This window comes from Protomyctophum parallelum, assembly GCF_964188405.1.
Source record: "Protomyctophum parallelum genome assembly, chromosome: 7".
NCBI classification, from domain to species: domain Eukaryota; kingdom Metazoa; phylum Chordata; class Actinopteri; order Myctophiformes; family Myctophidae; genus Protomyctophum; species Protomyctophum parallelum.
This window is the reverse complement of record NC_139705.1, coordinates 10,079,050-10,098,344: the sequence shown is the minus strand read 5'-3', so window position 1 is coordinate 10,098,344 and position 19,295 is coordinate 10,079,050. Positions and strand designations below refer to the sequence as shown.

The window sequence follows — 19,295 nt, the reverse complement described above, 5'->3', positions numbered from 1 at the left end:
TACATCTGACCTCAAACCCTTAGATCTCCATATATGAATGAATCCTTTTGTATATATATATATGGAGCTGACATGTTCTGATATGTTGATCCTTCCCCATCCGACCTTCCTCTTCGATGTCTCCCTTTGTCCTGTCCATTTAAACTCTAGACGGGCCTTCCCCAAAGTTATTAGTGCAGCCGCGCCCGGCAGCCAGCGCATGCCAAAGCACCAGCGCTCGTCCAGCAGTCTGCTATGCAGATGCGTGCACACGACCTCTCCCTTTTGGGGCGAGGTCGCTTCTCGCCCTCAGGCGTCAGGCGCCTATGCACAGCTTTGTGTGTATGTCTGTCTATGAGCAGGGAATTGATGACTTTGATTGGCTGATGTATGATGATGAGTTTAACGTTGTTTAACGTCGTTTGTGCAAATAACATGCATTTTAAAACTGCTTTTAATATTTAATATCATATTGTCCCTCAAAGTTATTTTTAATGTTTTGAGCCTCAATCACCGCTCTGATATAACCAGTCCTTCTCATTTCTTTCTGGACTTTGAAATCAGTTTTAGCTGCAGTACCACAATGTCCTGAGGTGATGGGGGTGCTGATATGCAAATTATTTAATATTTGAATCATTATAATACTGATGCTAGATAAAACCAGGCTTGTTTCCATTCCATGCCAGCTTGGAAAATCAACAATGGTGGACATTGTAAACAAAGTGGAAAAAAGATTGGAACTGAAGACTGAAGAAGAGGAGGAATTATACAAAGTAGAGTGACAATGGCCGCTACAGTTACATGCAGGCTGATCATTCCGATTAAATACTTCAGAATAAAATACTTCGGAAGTAATGTTTTTTGCTACGAGTTTCCATGGGAAATGCTCATTCCGAATGAGTGTTTATTTTTGAGAGAGAGAGAGAGAGAGAGAGAGAGAGAGACACTGTTGAACACACACACACACACACACACACACACACACACACACACACACACACACACACATAGCAGTAAACAGGGGGGGGGATCGCATTTATCAACTTTTCGCTGTGCGCCTCACAAGGCTATTGGGTTTATTTGTGATTCGTCTTTGCACAATGCACAAAATAACCGCTCTATGTGCAAACTCCTCGGTGCGCCTTGGTTATGAGCGCCTTGGAGTTGGTGCGCCTTGGAAATGAGCATGCTCAGAAAGACCAGAATGAACTTACATCCGAATGAGTATAATACACGAGTCCAATTTTCTTTCAATCGCATTCAACATCGGAATAATCCGGCCATCGGAATAGTTTTTAAATCGCATTGAGCATTTTCATTCGGATGTAAGTTTTTGTAGGTGTTTACATGACAACGTTTAATAGGATTTAACTTTTATTCAGAATTAAAGGGGGTTAAAAGTCCTCATGTAAACGTGGTCATTGATGACATCACGATGAGGACAAAATCAGTTGAGATGTTCCTGAGAGAAATTGCCATTAAAGCACCTATATGATATGAAAGCCTTATGATTGTTCAAAATTGGTTATTTGTGGGGATAGAAAACACAAATGGGAGCCCCAAAAACACAAAATAAATTGAAAAAGTTGAATTTTATGTTATAGGTCCTTTAATACAATCAGATAGGACTTTACTGTTTGGATGTATGTTAATTTTCATTTTTATTCATGAATCTTTGTTAACTTGTGATCTTTATGGTGTTCCCCAGATTCCTCAGATCAGCTATGCGTCTACGGCACCAGAGCTGAGCGATAACAACCGGTATGATTTCTTCTCCCGGGTGGTTCCTCCGGACTCCTACCAGGCCCAGGCCATGCTGGACATAGTGAAGGCTCTGGGCTGGAACTACGTCTCGACGCTCGCCTCTGAGGGAAGTTATGGGGAGAGTGGCGTGGATGCCTTCATACAGATATCTAGAGAGGCTGGTAGGGTCTATTTTATTGTACTTTACTGCATTCTATATTCTACCCATTTCCATTTTTTGTGCTTTTCTGCGAATGGCACAGTACGATCGAGAGAAGTCAAGCTCTCTCTCTCTCTCTCTCTCTCTCCCCCCCCCCCCTCTCTCTCTCTATCTCTCTCTCTCTCTCTGTGTGTGTGTTGTACAGTATATTGCAACATTCATGTGAGAGCTGCAGAGCATGGTCAAGTGTGCTGATGAAATCATATGTTGTCTGTAGGTGGAGTGTGTATAGCCCAGTCTATTAAGATCCCCAGAGAGCCCAAACCAGGAGAATTTGATAAAATCATAAAGCGACTCATGGAAACATCCAACGCCAGAGGAGTTATTATATTCGCTAATGAAGACGACATCAAGTATGTGTGTACACCTCTGTCTGTCTGTCTGTCTGTCTGTCAAAAAATCATTGCAGCTTCTAACATTTTATATAAATAATATATTTTCTTTACTTCATTTATACTAATTTCGAAATTCTTCCCATGTAGGCGTGTATTGGAGGCAGCAAAGCGGGCCAATCTGACAGGTCACTTCCTGTTTGTGGGGTCTGACAGCTGGGGAGCGAAGAGTTCTCCGGTCATCGACCAAGAAGATGTTGCCGAAGGGGCAGTGACCATCCTGCCCAAACGAGCTTCTATAGACGGTACATTAATGAATGAACGATGCAATTCTGTTGTAATAGGCTCCGTGCATATAGTAGTCCCAGCTTTCCACAAGGTGACATACCTTTTCCTGTTCAAATCTGATGCCAAGCCGATCAAATGAAGCTATGAGAAAATGAACTGGAACAACACCTTCTGGAAACCTGAGACTATATACAGTTATGCTTGAGCCTATTTGTAAAGTTGTTTAAAGTCAGACTGCGATGGCTTTTTTGGTCATTTTATTTGACTATTATTTGTCTGAAACGGAAGCCTGTATGTTTCTGAACCAATCAGAGCGACATGTGTCGGACAATTAGTCCGACACATGCGTTGCTGGTTAAAACTCACCCGTGGCTCCCTGTGAGGTTAGGGTTTGAGGTTTGGTGTCAACTAATGCCTGTCGGACTGTTAGTACGTAGGAAACAAACACATGCACCCGTGTGGAGCAGCACTACTGTTTGTTTGCAAGTGAGATTGAGACGGCCAGTCAAACATGTTTTATACTACGTGGCTAATTTCTAACCTATAGGGCTTTAACGTATGTCATGCCTTACCCGCAAGTATTAAACACTTTCCGTGAATTACGCATTTAGCTTCCACTATGCGTAAACGTTATCTTGCGGCCACACAACCCACTATACATTTTTGCCGACTCCTATATTTGTGGGTGGATGTGTGTCTGTAGGCGTGTTCGCCTTTTCATATATTTGCTATCTTATACACACATGTGGTTTAGGACAACGGAAAGTGCCTCTTCAAATCACGCGTAATGCAAATCCGTTTGATAAAAGAATGCGCTCCTGATTTGCAGCTGTCTCGACGCAGAACATTCACAGCTCGTTCTGTCTTAATTCTCCACAAATCTCTGTGATTGTAATTTCCCTACAGTTTCTTACGGAAACCAGTGATGAAAGTTGGAGATCCATAATTTAGTAAACTAATTTAGTAAACGCATTATTGCCACAAGACCAGGTGCCACAAGACCAGGTCCAGCTCAAAGAGGAGAGCACACAGCAGAGCCAAATCATGTGTGTGTGTGTGTGTGTGTGTGTGTGTGTGTGTGTGTGTGTGTGTGCGTGTGTGCGTGTGTGCGTGTGTGCGTGTGCGCGTGTGTGCGTGTGTGTGTGTGTGTGTGTGTGTGTGTGTGTGCAGGATTTGATCAGTACTTCATGACTAGATCTCTGGAAAACAACAGAAGAAATATTTGGTTTGCTGAGTTTTGGGAGGATGACTTTCGCTGTAAGCTGACCAGAGCAGGAATGAAAATGGAACCAGAGAGGAAGAAATGTACAGGTAGGACCTGCCTGTCTGAATACCTGTCTCTTTCTGTTGCCATGTCTTATTTCCTGAAAAATAATAAGCACATTTCTACAAGGTATGAGATTTATAAAGGTATTTTTGCATTTGGCAAAATCTAATTTGTAGGTTTGTGGATGAAATCAACTAATCAATGAATCGATAAAATCCAGGACTATTGGTCAACTAAGACAGTCCTAAATAACTGTTTCTGTCTGTCTGTCTGTCTGTCTGTCTGTCTGTCTGTCTGTCTGTCTGTCTGTCTGTCTGTCTGTCTGTCTGTCTGTCTGTCTGTCTGTCTGTCTGTCTGTCTGTCTGTCTGTCTGTCTGTCTGTCTGTCTGTCTGTCTGTCTGTCTGTCTGTCTGTCTGTCTGTCTGTCTGTCTGTCTGTCTGTCTGTCTGTCTGTCTCTCCAGGAAATGAGAGGATAGGTGTAGATTCACCGTATGAACAGGAAGGTAAAGTGCAGTTTGTCATAGACGCTGTCTATGCCATGGCTCATGCCATCCACAACATGCACACTGACCTTTGCCCTGGTTCACCGGGCGTTATTTGCTCCAAGATGGACCCTGTGGAGGGACCGCTGCTTCTCGACTACATCAGGAGTGTCAGCTTCAATGGTAAGAATTTGGAATTTACACCTATTCTATATGTTCAACAATAAGGTGACATTTTTGAGAGACTCTGCATTGAGGATGAAAAATGTATTCATTACCTGGGCAATATTATCCTTATTATATGTGCTTTAAGATCAACAATTTGCCATTCCAATTGTGTACTTTCGTCAAACATCATTGTTGTGCTCAAACGGCAGATGTCTTTCAAGCACTTGATTCTTTATCATTCCGATTAATCATAATTCCAACAAAAAGTTCCTGCTGTTATGCGTCTCCAAAGACAAGTGGCAAGGAGAGAGAGGGAGAGAGAAAGGAGAGGAAGAAGGCATGAATTCCACTAAGTGGCCTGCCTATTTAAATTATTGCTGATAGAATATGTGTTCGAATACCTCTCGTCGTTTAGGAATGCCATCAATCCATAGCCTCCATCTGTTTTCCATGGATATGTGTTCCCGCTGCATCTCTGTCATGCTTTAATAATTCAGTTAAAGAAATAACCTATTAACTGAGAACAAGAAGGTTAGGTTGATATGTCAAGACATCACAGATGTCTCTTTGGGCATGAGGCATATCGTGATTCTGACCGCAGTCATTCTGGTCTCGGCAGCATATGACACGGCCACTGCATTTTGGACACCTCATTTCCATGATGCGATTTTATTTATCCCCCTTTCTGCTGACATCATTGTATCAATTAATGCTCCACCCACACATTGTGGAATTAAAATGTCCTCTGCAGTTTGCAGGACGGTCCTCCAAAATCCAACTCATTCGCTGCCGGAGTAAATAAATAAATAATTTGCTCCTTGCCAGTGTTTTTTCCTTATACCGTACCAGTAGTCACAGAATACTTATCTCCAGTACGATCGATCCTACCATCGCGACCATCCGCTCAGTAGTTGGGGTCCATTGGAAATAGCATGCTGACCGACACGGACAGAGACACAGAAGCCGAGATAAAGGCATTTTTGTGATCACGTGATTTCCTGGTTCCTGGTTTCAATGAGAGTCAACTGACTCATAGGTTAGCGAATAAAGGCCATGTATAGCGTAAAAACTAAAAACTCACAAACAGGCGTCCAAAGACCTTTGGCAGTGGGCTTTTTATCTCAAAAGAAGGAGTGAATGAGTTAAATACCATTGCGCTATGATGAAGGCACAGCTGCTTCTTAAAGGTGATGGTACCCAGTTGGTACGCAGTTTGTGCCTTTCGTTAATTGATCATTTAAACAGGTGTGACCATAGCTGAATGGGTAGAGAGCTGGGAAGCAGAAGGTCCCAGGCTAGATTGTGTCAAGGTCAAGGTGTTCCTGAGCAAGACACTCAACCCCTAGTGTCGCGTGGCCCGACTGTTGCTTCCCACAATATTCAAAATGCTTCTGGTCATACAGTCTGGAGCACGGAAGCTCTGATCATGACTAAAATATAAAGCAGATTTGAAGCCTCCACCCTATTCTGTTTCGTCTTTACAGTGGCACAAATTTATCCTAATATAAATCAAAATCATCTAAGCATATACAAGTCGTTGCTTAGCAGAAATGGAAATAGAAAATAAAAAATAAAGATATTTTAAAATAGATTTTCTGATTTCGGGAGGTGTAGTTCCAGACTCTGACTATATAGCATTTGGAATAGTTGTCTGGCTAGGTGAGACTACTCAACTCTTAACTGTCTGATTGGCCAGACTGGTCTGCAGAAGACCCATGTTAATGTGAATTAATGCGACCGGGATGGTTTACCAGGCTAGTAGTTACTATAGGGGTTGGTTATCAGCTCCGGTTTTAATTGACAAATAATCCACTTTATGATCAAATGCTAAAGATAGTAGTCTTTGGTACACAAAAATTACTTCAAACTTTCAAAGTTGATCTCATGTTGTACAGAAGTAGATTTTGGAATTAGTGTTGATAGCGTGCTATCATTATATAGCCCAAATGTATAAGCGTCCTGCTTACATTTCTCTCTAATATAGTATTCAATCAATCAATCAATAACTCTAAACCCATCATGACCTCTGACCAGTAGAACACAGAGACAGTAGTTCATGTTACTCCTGTTTGCAGGAAGCTGTAGTTGTCTCCACCAGCCGAAGGCATGGGGGAGAGTATGTTTTGCACTCCGTCCGTCCGTGTGTCCGTCCGTCCGTGTGTCCGTCCGTCCGTCCGTGAGCAGCTAATCTCGGCCACCGTTAACCCGGTCGATGCCAAATTTTGCACACACACTCCCTGGATGCCAACCATGAACCTCTGCCCCAAACTTTCCAGAACGGCCTGTTATAGCGCCACCAGGAGGCCGCTTTGTGCAAAACAAGTTTTTGCACAGTACACCTACAGATTGTGTCCAAACATCACGCATTCAACCAAACCGGTCTTTCAGATTTCTCAGACTCCATCCTGATTGGTTAAGATTGGCTTCCAAAATTCACAGGAGTGCTCAGTTTCAAACAAAATGCTGCAAATCATGAACACATCGCGTGATTTCCGTGAAATTGTGCACCCACATTCCCACTAGGCCGAAATGCCACATGAACAATTTCAACTCAGCCTCAAGGTGGCGCTATAACTGGCCCAAAAGTGTTTTTACCTCTAACTGCACGGATCTGTGGATAACTTTGTATGCCAACTCCCTAGAGGCCAAGGAAAAACCTTTGCCTGGAATTTTTCACATCTGCTCTTTATAGCGCCACCAGGAGGCCGACATATGTAAAACACATTTTCTATTATTACTCCTTCACATTTTATCCAAATTTCACGCAAATCGGTACACATTATCTCCATAGTCATGTGATCAAGACAGGTTTGTTTGATTTCTCATATTCCATCCTGATTGGCCACGATTGGCTCCTACAGTTTTCAGGAGTAGCAAATGGCCACAACTCCTCAACGCAGCGTCCGATTGCGATGAAACTGTGCACGCATATTCCCACTAGGCTGAGGAAGAATCCTGGTGGAGACCTGTGCCGATTGGCACTTTATCTAGTTTGGAATGTTCTATGTTTAGAACAGGGGATCTATTTTTTATGAAGACTGTTGCCTGGAATGGGGAGAAAACATTGAAGACTACAGCAATCAGTGACTAGCTGTCTCTGTCTTTCCGTATCTCTCTTTCTCTGTCACTCCTCCTGTCTCCGCACGCACGCACGCACGCACGCACGCACGCACGCACGCACGCACGCACGCACGCACGCACACACACACACACACACACACACACACACACACACACACACACACACACACACACACACACACACAGAGAGAGAGCTCGTTCTGACGATGCAAAGGGTGTGTTATCCACTGGGTTTGAATAATTGAAGTGAAACATCTGGCAGAAGCACAAAGGGAGAGGGGTGAGGAGAGAGAGACGAGAATAGGAGAGTTGAGGAGGAGTGACGACAGGAGGGAGGGAGAGATTAGACCAGAGAGAAGGAAGCGTAAAGAGTGTGTGTGTGAGGGAGAGATTAGACTAGAGAGAATGAAGAGTAAAGAGTGTGTGTGTGAGGGAGAGATTAGACTAGAGAGAATGAAGAGTAAAACTGTCTGAGTGAGAGAGAGAGAGAGAGAGAGAGAGAGAGAGAGAGAGAGAGAGAGAGAGAGAGAGAGAGAGAGAGAGAGAGAGAGGAGCATTAAAGGGTGTGGGAGGTGTAGTGTGAATATATGACGTCTGTTGAATAAATCACTCATTCTGATTGGTCAATTAAGGACTTATGCAGTCTGTTATTTCTGAATGAACAGCTGTCCCGCCTCTGTCTCTGTATGTTGCTACTGATGCGGTTCCAGTCGTATAGAAGCTGATGATGATGATGAACAGTCATCTTCTTTCGGAAGCTTGTAAGCCAATAGTAAAATCAATACTTGCGTTATATTATTGATTTAATTCACGTAGTACAGTAGCTGTGTGTAGTAAGCTGGACAATGTACAGCAAGCCAGACGTGATTGCAAAATAAACCCCCGACAAGGTAATGCAGGACAGAATAGTAATGTCATGGACAGAACGCACAGAACATGAAGCTCCTTGAGCTTAACCACCGAATGATTCCCTAAAAAGCATCGAGGGAGGATGAAGCGAATGTATCATGTCAGCGTGACATGATACAACAGAGACAGCAGGGTGTCCAGGTAAGCTTTTCATATTGTCATCTCTTCATATGCAGCTATTCATAGACGAGAAAGATTTCACACTGAAATATTACTGTTTTCCCTTTCTTTCAGAGAATAATGGAGCTTGTTGTTGCATGCATCACCACACCACATGTCCTCATGTGTATGTGCAGAATCACGGAGAACCACACCAGGCCTAGGTGTCTCGTGCCATTGCTATATCGGGCAGAAACCTTGTATCCTTGTATCAGAAACCTTGTATTTATTTTTTTAACAAATGCCCTACTTCGTCTTAATTAGCGAAAATAGCAGATCTGCAAGCTTGAATTTTTTTTAAATGAAAGCGGTAGGGTTCTTTTTTTCCATTATGTTGAAAAATAAGGACTCCAGCTGTCAACCATGGTGTATCAAAGAAAGGAGGTCGCACAGCTCGTACTCACGATGCAATATCTTTTTTTTATTATTATAATTTTTTCTACCAACGTTTTGACAAAGTATGTCTTCTTCAGGCTATGAATACAATATAGTCGGAGAGGTTCATCTTGTACTCCAGGCCAGATTATATCCACTTTTGTAACTGCATGTAACAATGTGCCATTTCATCACTACCTTGAGATGACAGCCTTTGGGCCGATTCATACTCCTATTTTACCGCTGTTTCGGCGCTGTACTGCCGGAATGATTTCGGCTCGTCAGAAACTTTCAGTAGCACCGAAGAGCCGACTTTAGGACGTTACCCGCTCCCCCCGAACCTCAAATGACGTCACATTGTAGGCTCTACAGAGCCGAACCGAGTATGAATCGGCCCTTTCACTGAACTCCCCGTTCCTCAACCCCAATGAGTCAATGAGGAACGTTTCTTCATCGTGAATGTGGAAAGTATACACAACCATCCACAGCATCGGATTTATGACCTGGACATGACATGTATTGAGATGTGCAACCAGATGGACTATACCTGACATTGTAATGTGTATTTGATTAGATTTCCTTTACTATTCGATTTGTCATCAACACATTCCATAGAAACGAACTGACTAAACAGAATGATTCATTCTGATATTGACATGGTACAGAGCTCAGTGGAGAGACATGCATATGGTCCGTTTGGGGGGGTTGCCACAATGCGGAACACGTGCCCCAATCAGAGTGGATATCCTCTCATCCTTTCAATTTCAACGTGAAGAACATATACTGTAGAGAGATTCCTGTAATGAATAGATATTGCACATGCATAATAAATATGTCTTTGGTAAGAGCATGGCTAATATAGTTTGTGTGCAGTGATGTGATAGTTTGAGTGAGTGAGTGAGGGCCTATTCATAGTCCAGTTTTTGAGTGGTGCAACCACTCCAAGGAACAGCAATGTCCGTGTTCACCTATGCGCCTATGTATGAGCCTATGTGTTGTTCACCCACCTATGTGACGTTTATGAGCACCAGTATATGACTATGAGTACCAGTAGGGGCGCTGTTGTGCCAGAAACAGAGAGAGGGATAGTGCTGCACTGTTGCCTGCTAATGAGAGAGAGAGAGATAGAGAGAGGTGGAGAGAGGTGGTGGTGGGGGGGAGTTGCACCACTCAGTTCACACAGGTGTGATTTTTGGTGAAGAGGTGACCACCGAAAACTACAACATGACGTCACGCCACGGTTAGCCTGAGCTAACGCTAGACATTTCTGGCCTAGATGGGAGGGTCGCGGCTCAGAAAAACGCGCACCCTGATTGGATCTCATCGATCTGTCCGTCACCCCCGGCCCCTCCTCTCCCCCCTAGTGCAGCGCTACGTCACATAATTTGGAGCGACGCCCACCCGGAAGGGTTGACTCCCACTTTTAGACCAGAGCGGCCAATGCGTTCCTCCAGGCTTTCAATTTTTGCACCAACAAAGTGAAAGCCTGGTACCGAGGCTACGCCACGGTGGTCTCTGCTCACACAACACATTTCTCTGTTTTTACTAACGGTCAGCTCTTCACCGAAAACTGGACTATGAATTGGCCTTGAGTGAGTGAGTGAGTGAGCGTAATTTTGTGAAGGAGAGCACTATAGGCTGACAACAACATCAGCAATGTAGGAAATGTCCATACTGGCTCCATTGCATGGTCTTGATAAGGGCTGATGATGCCTATTACATCGTCTGATAACATCCACAACCGCTAAGGAGAGTGTTGTTTGTACTGTCCCCTGCTTATTGTTTTGAGTCCCTTACGTGTGGGTGTGTGGGTGGGTGGGTGCGTCTGAGCACGAAAACAGCATGGTTGTTTTTCCACCACCTGTGCACAACCTAACACACACACGAACACACACGCACATATTAACTGGTGATTTCGGGTGTGCCAGTACAGCACAGTACAGTAAACGGACCCCCACACGGACAAACAAACAAACAGACAGTAAAACAGGCAGACAAACATGCAGTCTGACACAACAGGTGGGTAAACAGATTAGGGGGACTAAAGGACTGGGGAGCAGACAAACGCACAAGCATACTGGCATACAGACACGCAGACATACAAACCGGGAGACAGGTGGACAGACAAACTGGGAGAATGCTGGCTGGTGGATCAATGGAACCTCTTGCAGAGGGCCCGGGGCATGGAACTCCAGAGCCGAACAGAGGGGGCTGTGGAGCGGCAACAGTCTGTGGAAGCCGAGGGCCAGAGACCCAGGGAACAAAAAGGCCTGGCAGACGGGAAACGGGAGGAGGAGGGGGGCTAGGTTCAGACTGATGGTCAGGGACGGAGACAGACAAGGGACGGAGACAAGGCTGACCGGGCCTCAGGCAGGCTGTCTGCTGACGAGAGCGCAGGTGGCAGCAGAGGAGCATCTGTAGCACTAGACAGCAGCACAGCCTCAGTAGTGCTGAGCTGCGGCGGCGGAGGCTCTGCGGAAGTGGGCATCTGGGTGTCGCTGTGCGCCAGCGGTGTCCACGTCTCGGTGTCGCGGTGACTCTGCATCACTGGGAATTGGAGTGCGCGGGAGCGGCGGTGACCAGGACCTCTTACGAGGCTTCGGAGGGATACTGGGAGAAGTTGCAACACGACCCAAAGCAATGTTGTGAGCACCAGCCGCACGAGGACCTCCAAGAGCCAAGCCGGTGCCTAGATATGGGTCGTCTTCAGAATCTGGGTCCGAACGGACGGGGATCTTGACCCTGCTCTGGAAATAGCTGAGCAGGTCCATCATGGGCTGGTGTCTTCTCAGGAGCAGGATGGTTACAAGCTCATGATACCAAGCTGGAGAGCAGGTGTAACTGAGGTGGAGTGACGGAAGTCCTTTAGCCTCTCACAGACGATGTTAATGTGAGGTACAAAGTGGCTCACCCATGGCCGCTCCTGGAACCATTGCTGCTGGGTCTAAATCGTTTTTTCAAATCCTGCACACTGATCGGGAGCTGAGGTGATGAGGCATGTCACAGCAGTGTCAAATTCATCCACCTTTTGCTGGAAAAGTCTTTGTTCTGCTGGGTCCATTTTTTGGGTTAGATTATACTGTCACGGTGTGTGTCAGATGAGGACCCAGAAGCAGAACACGGCAGGCAGGCAGATCAATTAAGTTAACACAACATCATCATCATACTATAATTCTAACAATGTCTGTCTGTCTGTGTGTGTGTGTGTGTGTGTGTGTGTGTGTGTGTCAGAAACACCGCATTATCTCTATTGCCTGCACCAACAGGCATTGACCATATGCATATGGAGGGCGTAATGAAGCCCTTTTTTCGATTTGACACATTAATGATTATTAATGAATTTATTAGTGAATTAAAAACGCACCGGGCGCAGTACCCCCCACGGCCACAAGGGGGGGGGGGGGGGGGGGGCAAATATCTCACAACGGGTAAGGGCTAGTAACAATAATTTATAATCTAGCAAGGAAACACCGAACACAGGGATACTTAAATAGACACAGACTAACTACACACAGGTGAAACATAACTACAAACACCACATGATTGGCTGATAACTTAAAATGACACAGGTGGACTGGTAAGCAATCAGGGTAGTGACAAGACAGGTAGTAACAAATAGGAACATAACTACACAATAAAAGTACACAGTTCATGACAAACTCTGTCATTTCTCAATCGTTTCGGACCCGGGGCGGGAACACCCCCACCCCCCTGCACCACTCACTTCACACAGGTGTGATTTTTATGTCAAGTCATGCTGCCAGAATTCCCCCCCCCTCCCCCTCTCTCTCTCTCTCCCTTGTCCCCCCCCCCCCCCCCACAGATGGTCTGGGTTCAAATCCAACCCAATGCTCTTTACTCCATGCCCCCCTCCCTCTTTATCTCTCTCTCTCTCTCTCTCTCTCCCCCTCTACCACCCACCATTCCTGTCTCACTATCAAATAAATTGATCAGAAACAAAAGATTAACTTAATGTGGTGTGATAACAGATTCCAGACTACGCTGCAGCAGCTACACTGCCGGAAACTCCTGCCGTTGTTTAGACCTCAGAAATTGCCATTATGTCGCAGAATAATGTGTGAAAACGCACAGTGAGGCACTCTACATTTCCCTGAAAATAACTACTCTTCTCCTCTCTTATCTCCATTGTGTGTGTGTGTGTGTGTGTGTGTGTGTGTGTGTGTGTGTGTGTGTGTGCGTGTGTGTGTGTGTGTGTGTGTGTGTGTGTGTGTGTGTGTGTGTGTGTGTGTGCGCACGGGTGCGTGTGCATAGGCAGTGCAGGAACAAGTGTCGTGTTCAATGAAAATGGAGATGCACCTGGTCGATATGACATCTTTCAGTTTCAGATGACCAATCACAGTCATCCTGGCTACCATGGCATTGGACAGTGGACCAACAATCTGAGACTCAATGTAAGTCAAGGAAAACCGACAGATCCAAGTGCAGAAATCTTACAACGTTTATGAAATGGCGTATATCACCAATATGGTATGAGGACCCCGCCCCCGGTACGAATGGTCTCATCCTTCCAGCTGAAGCTGGAGGGGCCATGAGGGCCTGTTTTTAGAGGCAAAAGACCAGTCGTTTCCACTGACAGACTAAAATGTCCCATAAAAATGTAATTTTTATGTGAACGTGTATGCTAATTGTATACAGCTGTGACTCTGTCTCCAAGACCATTTTTTCTCAAGGGAGACAAATAAAGACTACCTTGAACCTTGTCCCAGGTTGGCAGAGCTGGGTGAGCTAAGCTCAGGCTATAGCTCCACCTCTTTCCTGCCCTGCCTGGTATGGACAGGTCTGTAAAGAAGGATTTAGTGAAAGTTTTCGGTGAGACTACTTACGAGTGTCAGCAGCCTATTAATGCACTACAGTGTGCAGTTTAGGGAGCGAGCGTTGACTCGCCCTCTCGGGTTAGCTGTTGTCTCGTTTGTAGGTGAGACTAACAAAATATCTTGGGGTCCGACGGCCATTAGAGCCGTCTGATGCCGAGGCGACAGCTAATCTTCCTGGGGTCCATATAAAATAGACATACACAAAGTACATGAATACATGTATTGTGGGTGTTGCGCCAGCTTACACGCCTGTGATGTAGTTCGGTATTGTGGATCTGGGTTCAGTGACACAAACGGAACGTGCTGGGTCAGTCGAATGTTTCCCTTTATGTTGGGCAGTCATCATAGCGCACTATACTGTCGTATTTCTGGTGGTGTAGTTCTGTCACAGACAGGACATGCTGTGTCTGTCCGATGTTTGGTAACACAGACATGATATGCTGGGTCTGCCAGGAAGTATGCCTGAATCTCAGCCATTGGCACACTATAGGGCGTATTGCTGACGGGGTCAGCTCATGCATCCGTGGTGTAGTGTCACGGTGGAGCCGGGCTCAGCTCACAGCACAGCGTGCTGTGGCTGTCGGGCAGAGCACACGATATAGTATACAGGGTGTCACGGCGGAGCCGGTCACGCACCTAGGTGTGACTCTGCGGCGTATAATCCGGTTACCGGTCTGAAACCACAGAGAAAGCTCTTCTCATCCAGAGAAGTCACAAAGTCATGGCTATCTAGGCACAGCTAGCCAACACAGGGTGATTTTGTCAATGCCACCGGCACCTGCTTACACGGCACTTCGGTGACCATAAGGGCCTGACCTTATTGAGGAGCTACAGCAACTGGCTTCAAGCTTCCCAGGCAGTAGCAGCGGGCAAGACTATTCTGGTGTGGCGCCATCAGTTGCCACAGTCCGAGCTGCAGCAGGAGGGCCGAGCTCGTCCAATGAAGCTGCCTTGTTAGCCATTGGCCTGGTTAGGCCAGGAGGTCAGTGCATTGCTCCAACAAGCTAAGAAGGCTTGTGCAGATGACCAGATGCAGGAGGTGATGGCAGGAATGCTCCATCATGAGCAACTTGCCTCAACGGCTCATCAGGCTGCTCAACCCCAGTTAGGTTTGTCAGCTCCAGGGGCCTACGGGTCCGGTTGGAGGCCAACCGGCGGGGTATGGCTAGATGTGCTCAGCACACTGAGCCCACTCCTCAGTCCTGACAGTCCAGGGAACCCAGCCCCCACCTGCTGTCTCTCGAGACAGTGGCGGTCAATTCAGGTGGACCCCTGAGTAGGTTCCACCATGTCTTAGGTGGGTTGTATCCCTCTCGAGGTCGTCCTCAGACGAGCCCTCCATCGTCGTTTCCAGTCATCCTGGTTCTCCATACATCTGGCCAGTATGTCGGTACTTTGCGCTCCTGCGTCGTCCTTGAGTACATCCACGTATGTTAGCGTGGGACGTCCTCGTGACCGGTGCCCGTGTGCTGGATCCCACAGCACTAGTTTGCTGGCTAGCGTCTCTTGGCAGTTGAGCCAGCTGGTGCCTCCGCCCCTTAGGGCTGAGGGCGGCCACGGTGCACTGTGTCCCCCCGGCTCCCCTGAACATGCGGCCAGTGCATTATCTGTCCTTTACGGTCAGGCACTATGCAGGCGTATTGCTGACAATGTCAGTTTACATGTATGTAAACGTGTATAGTTACGTCGGTTCACACAGCAGAGTGTGACGAGACTGTCAGGGGGGAGCAGAATCACCAGAAGGGTGCATTATGGCATGGCCGTTAAGCGCCTGGGTGTAATTATGTGTGGTGGAAACCGGTTATCGGAGCGAGCTCCCTCCTCATCCAGGGGTAATGGGCTATGCCGGTGACCTTGTGACACGGCGGACCACTGACCCACACAAGGGCAACACAAAGATCACCCAGTTACTGAAGGGTGCTCGCACATTAGGTCGGCAGTCCCCCCACGGGAGGTGGTACTGTCTGCCTTGCGGCATGAGCCAATTAAGCGTGGACACTTGGGTGGCTTCTCGCAGGACAGCATTCTTGTTGTTAGCAGTGTCAGCCACAAGAATGTCCCTATTAGTGCATGAAGGAGGCTGCCACTCCCTACATGGCAAGGTTTAGGTGGTGCTGGCACCAATCCCGGCATTCTATACCATACGGCCTGATCAGAGTACGAGCCAGTCAGCCTGTTGGAGTTGCACCCTTCCCACCCTCCTAAGCAGGGTGGTGAAGCAGGATTGTCACTGTTGGGCCCTGTCAGGGCCTCTAATGGGCCAAACTGACTTAAGCAGATGGTCTCCAAGACTGGGCTCCCTCTTTGGGTTGTGAAACAATCTAGCAGGCATATAGGTTGGCAGGGATGTGATGCACTGATGACGAGATGTCCCTCTATCTGAGATCTGTGTGACGGACTCTGTGTCGATGCCGTCCGCATTTAGCAGGTTATACCAGTGTGGTATCCATGTGGCAGCCAGCACCCTCCTCACTGAGTGGGCTGGGCTCCGCATCAGGACATGGCTTCAACAGTCTGTTGGCCTACTGTCCGACGGGATGACTTGAGCGGGAGTGCATGACTGCAGACTGCAGTAACCTGGTTACATTTCCCGAATGGCACCCTGGGGCTCAGAGGAGCTCAGGTTAGGGCCCCACCAGTCCCGTTTGGGGGCCAGGCCGTTAGCCCGGGAGGCTCTATGTCTAAGACAGCAGTATTATATACAGTATTATATATATATCACGTCTGCAAGGAGAAATGTGGGAGTTGCGAGCGCTGTCAACCCATAACAAGCTCGGCCGGGTGATGGAGTAGTTTACACCTCGACCCAACCTTCTCCCCAAGGTTCTCTCAGGGGTACATCTCAATCGGGTGATTGAGCTCTGTCCTCTCTTTTCATGCAGGCGCTTCGTGTGTTTTAGCAGGGGTGCTCGGGTAGACCATGGTCGAAAGGCTGGACTGTCCCATCGGATCACAGGGGTGATCCAACAGGGACAAGCAGGCAGGAGTGCCAGTGTCGTCTGGAAGGCGGGCACACTCTGCCCATGGGACGACAGCCCCCTGGTTGCTGTAGAATGGTGTATCTCTGACAGAGATCTACACAGCAGTGACATGGTTGACTCTGTCTACAGTACATTCACCCTGTCCTACCGATGGAACGTGGTGGCATCCGCTCCCCCTGTGGGAGTCGCTCCTGCGTGCTACTCAGCGGTAGGGTCACCGGCACCTTGACCGGTCAGGTCGGCCGGGCATCTTCACCCCGGTGGTCACTGGCCTAGCATCGTGCTGGGCCAGCTGAGCCTAGGTGGCGTCTTGCGCCTAGGCCACGAGTATTACTTACTTGGTATGAATACTGAAGTTTTGGAGCATGTTGGCAAGCACCTGTGGCAAGGATAGCCACGGTCAGACTCATGGCGCTCACAACTTATAGGCTCTGATGGAATTCAGGTAAACTGCCTCGGGCTGCCGCAGGGGCAGCTGGTCTGCTTATTTCCTCGCGGTGTGTCTTAGAGAGTTCCCGTACATATTGAATAATATGTAGTGGAGAGCCAGTCTCGAACACGATAGAGAACGGAGGGTTACACTCTCTGTAACCCAGGTTCTCTGAGTGGAGAGACTGGCTCTCCACGAAAGAGCCGCTCGTGTCAATCAAGAGTTAATCGAAGTGGCTCTGCACAGATGGGGCTTAAATAGCCCGCTGATTGGCATCTGGGCAGGGCCACCATAGTAGTAATGTGTCTTAAAGAGATATCCATGAACACTGCCCTGTGGGGTCAGTTCCCGTACATATTGAATAATATGTAGTGGAAAGCCAGTCTCTCCACTCAGAGAACCTGGGTTACAGAGAGTGTAACCCTCCGTTCTCAAATGTTTAATTTGCAACGACCCCCTTGCAAATATTAAGAGGGTCCTTGCAACCAAATGAACCCGTAACATTGTATACTCTCAGAGTTATACAGACTTGGTCATTCAGGGCTGGCTTTTTGTGTTTCTCATAATAATATTGTCCTCTCATTTTGTATGTCCGTGGCAAAAAGAATATTTTGACATTTGAAATGTCCACCACAAGCTGGCCTGGTGAAGAGCGCTGATGGTGGTGACTGAAAACAGTTCAGGGACCTTGCCCCTGGAGGTGTCTGGAGATACATCCAAGATGAGAAACTTTTCTGACCTCCAAATAGACACTCTCTCCAACCCCGCTTGATTACTGCTGTCACAATAATTCTGAAATATTAAAGAAGAAGTAGGCAGAAATGTCTCGAGAGCTTGATTCACAATATTGTCAGTGGCATATTGTCGATGAAAAGGACAAATAAACTGAGCGAAAGGCTCAAGTGTCGAAAGAGAAATAATTACTCCAAAAAGCGTCTAATAATATTTACCGGATCCAGATAGATTTACTACGCGGTACCACAAGTCCACGCTGAGTTGAAAACTTGAATTCATGAGCTGTTCCTAGCTCCCGCTCAAATGGAGACATGTCATTAAGTATCCCTATAGGTTCTGCCTGTGTTGTGCTTTATATAGGTGGAGGAGATGCAGTGGTCTGGTGGAGAAAAGGAGATTCCAGATTCTGTGTGTAGCTTCCCCTGTTCTCCTGGAGAGCGTAAGAAAATGGTGAAAGGAGTTCCCTGCTGTTGGCACTGTGAGGTACGTGCACGCACGCACGCACGCACGCACGCACGCACGCACACACTAGCCTAAGTGCTGATCTTGTAATATGGACACAGAGAAAGAAAAAACTCTTCAAATGCAAGAAAATTGTGGGAAATGGGATTTCGGTTTCGATCTATTAGACCATCATCAGGTTGTTTTAACCTGATGAAGTTTTTTCTTTCGGTGCATTGGGGCCCTCGTCTGGTATTGTCCTACGCACCTGTCGCCTTATAACCACCGTGTCTCTACTCTCCGGAATAATCCTTATGCTTTCTTGCTATGCTGTCAAGGAAAAGGAGTCCGTGTTGCAGAACTGGTGATTAAAAAACAAAATAATAATTCAAAAAGGACAAACGTGATCAGCCAGGGTTCTAATTCTGTATCCAACCTCCGTAGTGAACAACAAAGTAATATCTCTCTTCCTCTTAATAATGCGACCGCTTCCCTGCACACCAGAACAGAAAGTACACACAAGATATCCCATAATACTCCTCGTCCCAGACTCAGCCCGCCAACACAGTTAAAGGAACAATCCCCCTGTATATACCTTAGGGTTACAGCCTTTGTAGGTGTGCAAAATACTTGCTTTTTATTATGGACGCAAAGAAATAGAAACCAACATTTCGGCAGATAACTGAAGCACTTGGGCTACTACTGTGTACCACCTTTATGTCTCTTGAAGACTATAGCCATTTGCATACAGACAGATAAAACGTCACACCTACAATATATTGTCGCCGTGGAGATCCTTGAAAATACAGAGATTTCAATGTTTCTGCCCGATAGCAACGATATGTTTCCCTGTATTATCCCTTCTATGT

At 46.7% G+C, this 19,295-nt stretch overlaps 1 protein-coding gene across 1 annotated transcript in view; it reads left to right on the top strand.

The window, feature by feature from the left end:
- grm6a (glutamate receptor, metabotropic 6a) overlaps positions 1 to 19,295 on the top strand; it is a gene marked incomplete at its 5' end in the record, with an annotated part of 46,123 nt that overhangs the window by 12,550 nt on the left and 14,278 nt on the right. Inside the window, 7 exons of the mRNA XM_083769653.1 lie at positions 1,688 to 1,904; positions 2,160 to 2,295; positions 2,425 to 2,579; positions 3,733 to 3,873; positions 4,292 to 4,495; positions 13,277 to 13,416; positions 18,346 to 18,468. Of these exons, the coding sequence (XP_083625779.1) occupies positions 1,688 to 1,904; positions 2,160 to 2,295; positions 2,425 to 2,579; positions 3,733 to 3,873; positions 4,292 to 4,495; positions 13,277 to 13,416; positions 18,346 to 18,468 (1,116 nt within the window). The remainder of the gene's footprint in view (positions 1 to 1,687; positions 1,905 to 2,159; positions 2,296 to 2,424; positions 2,580 to 3,732; positions 3,874 to 4,291; positions 4,496 to 13,276; positions 13,417 to 18,345; positions 18,469 to 19,295) is intronic.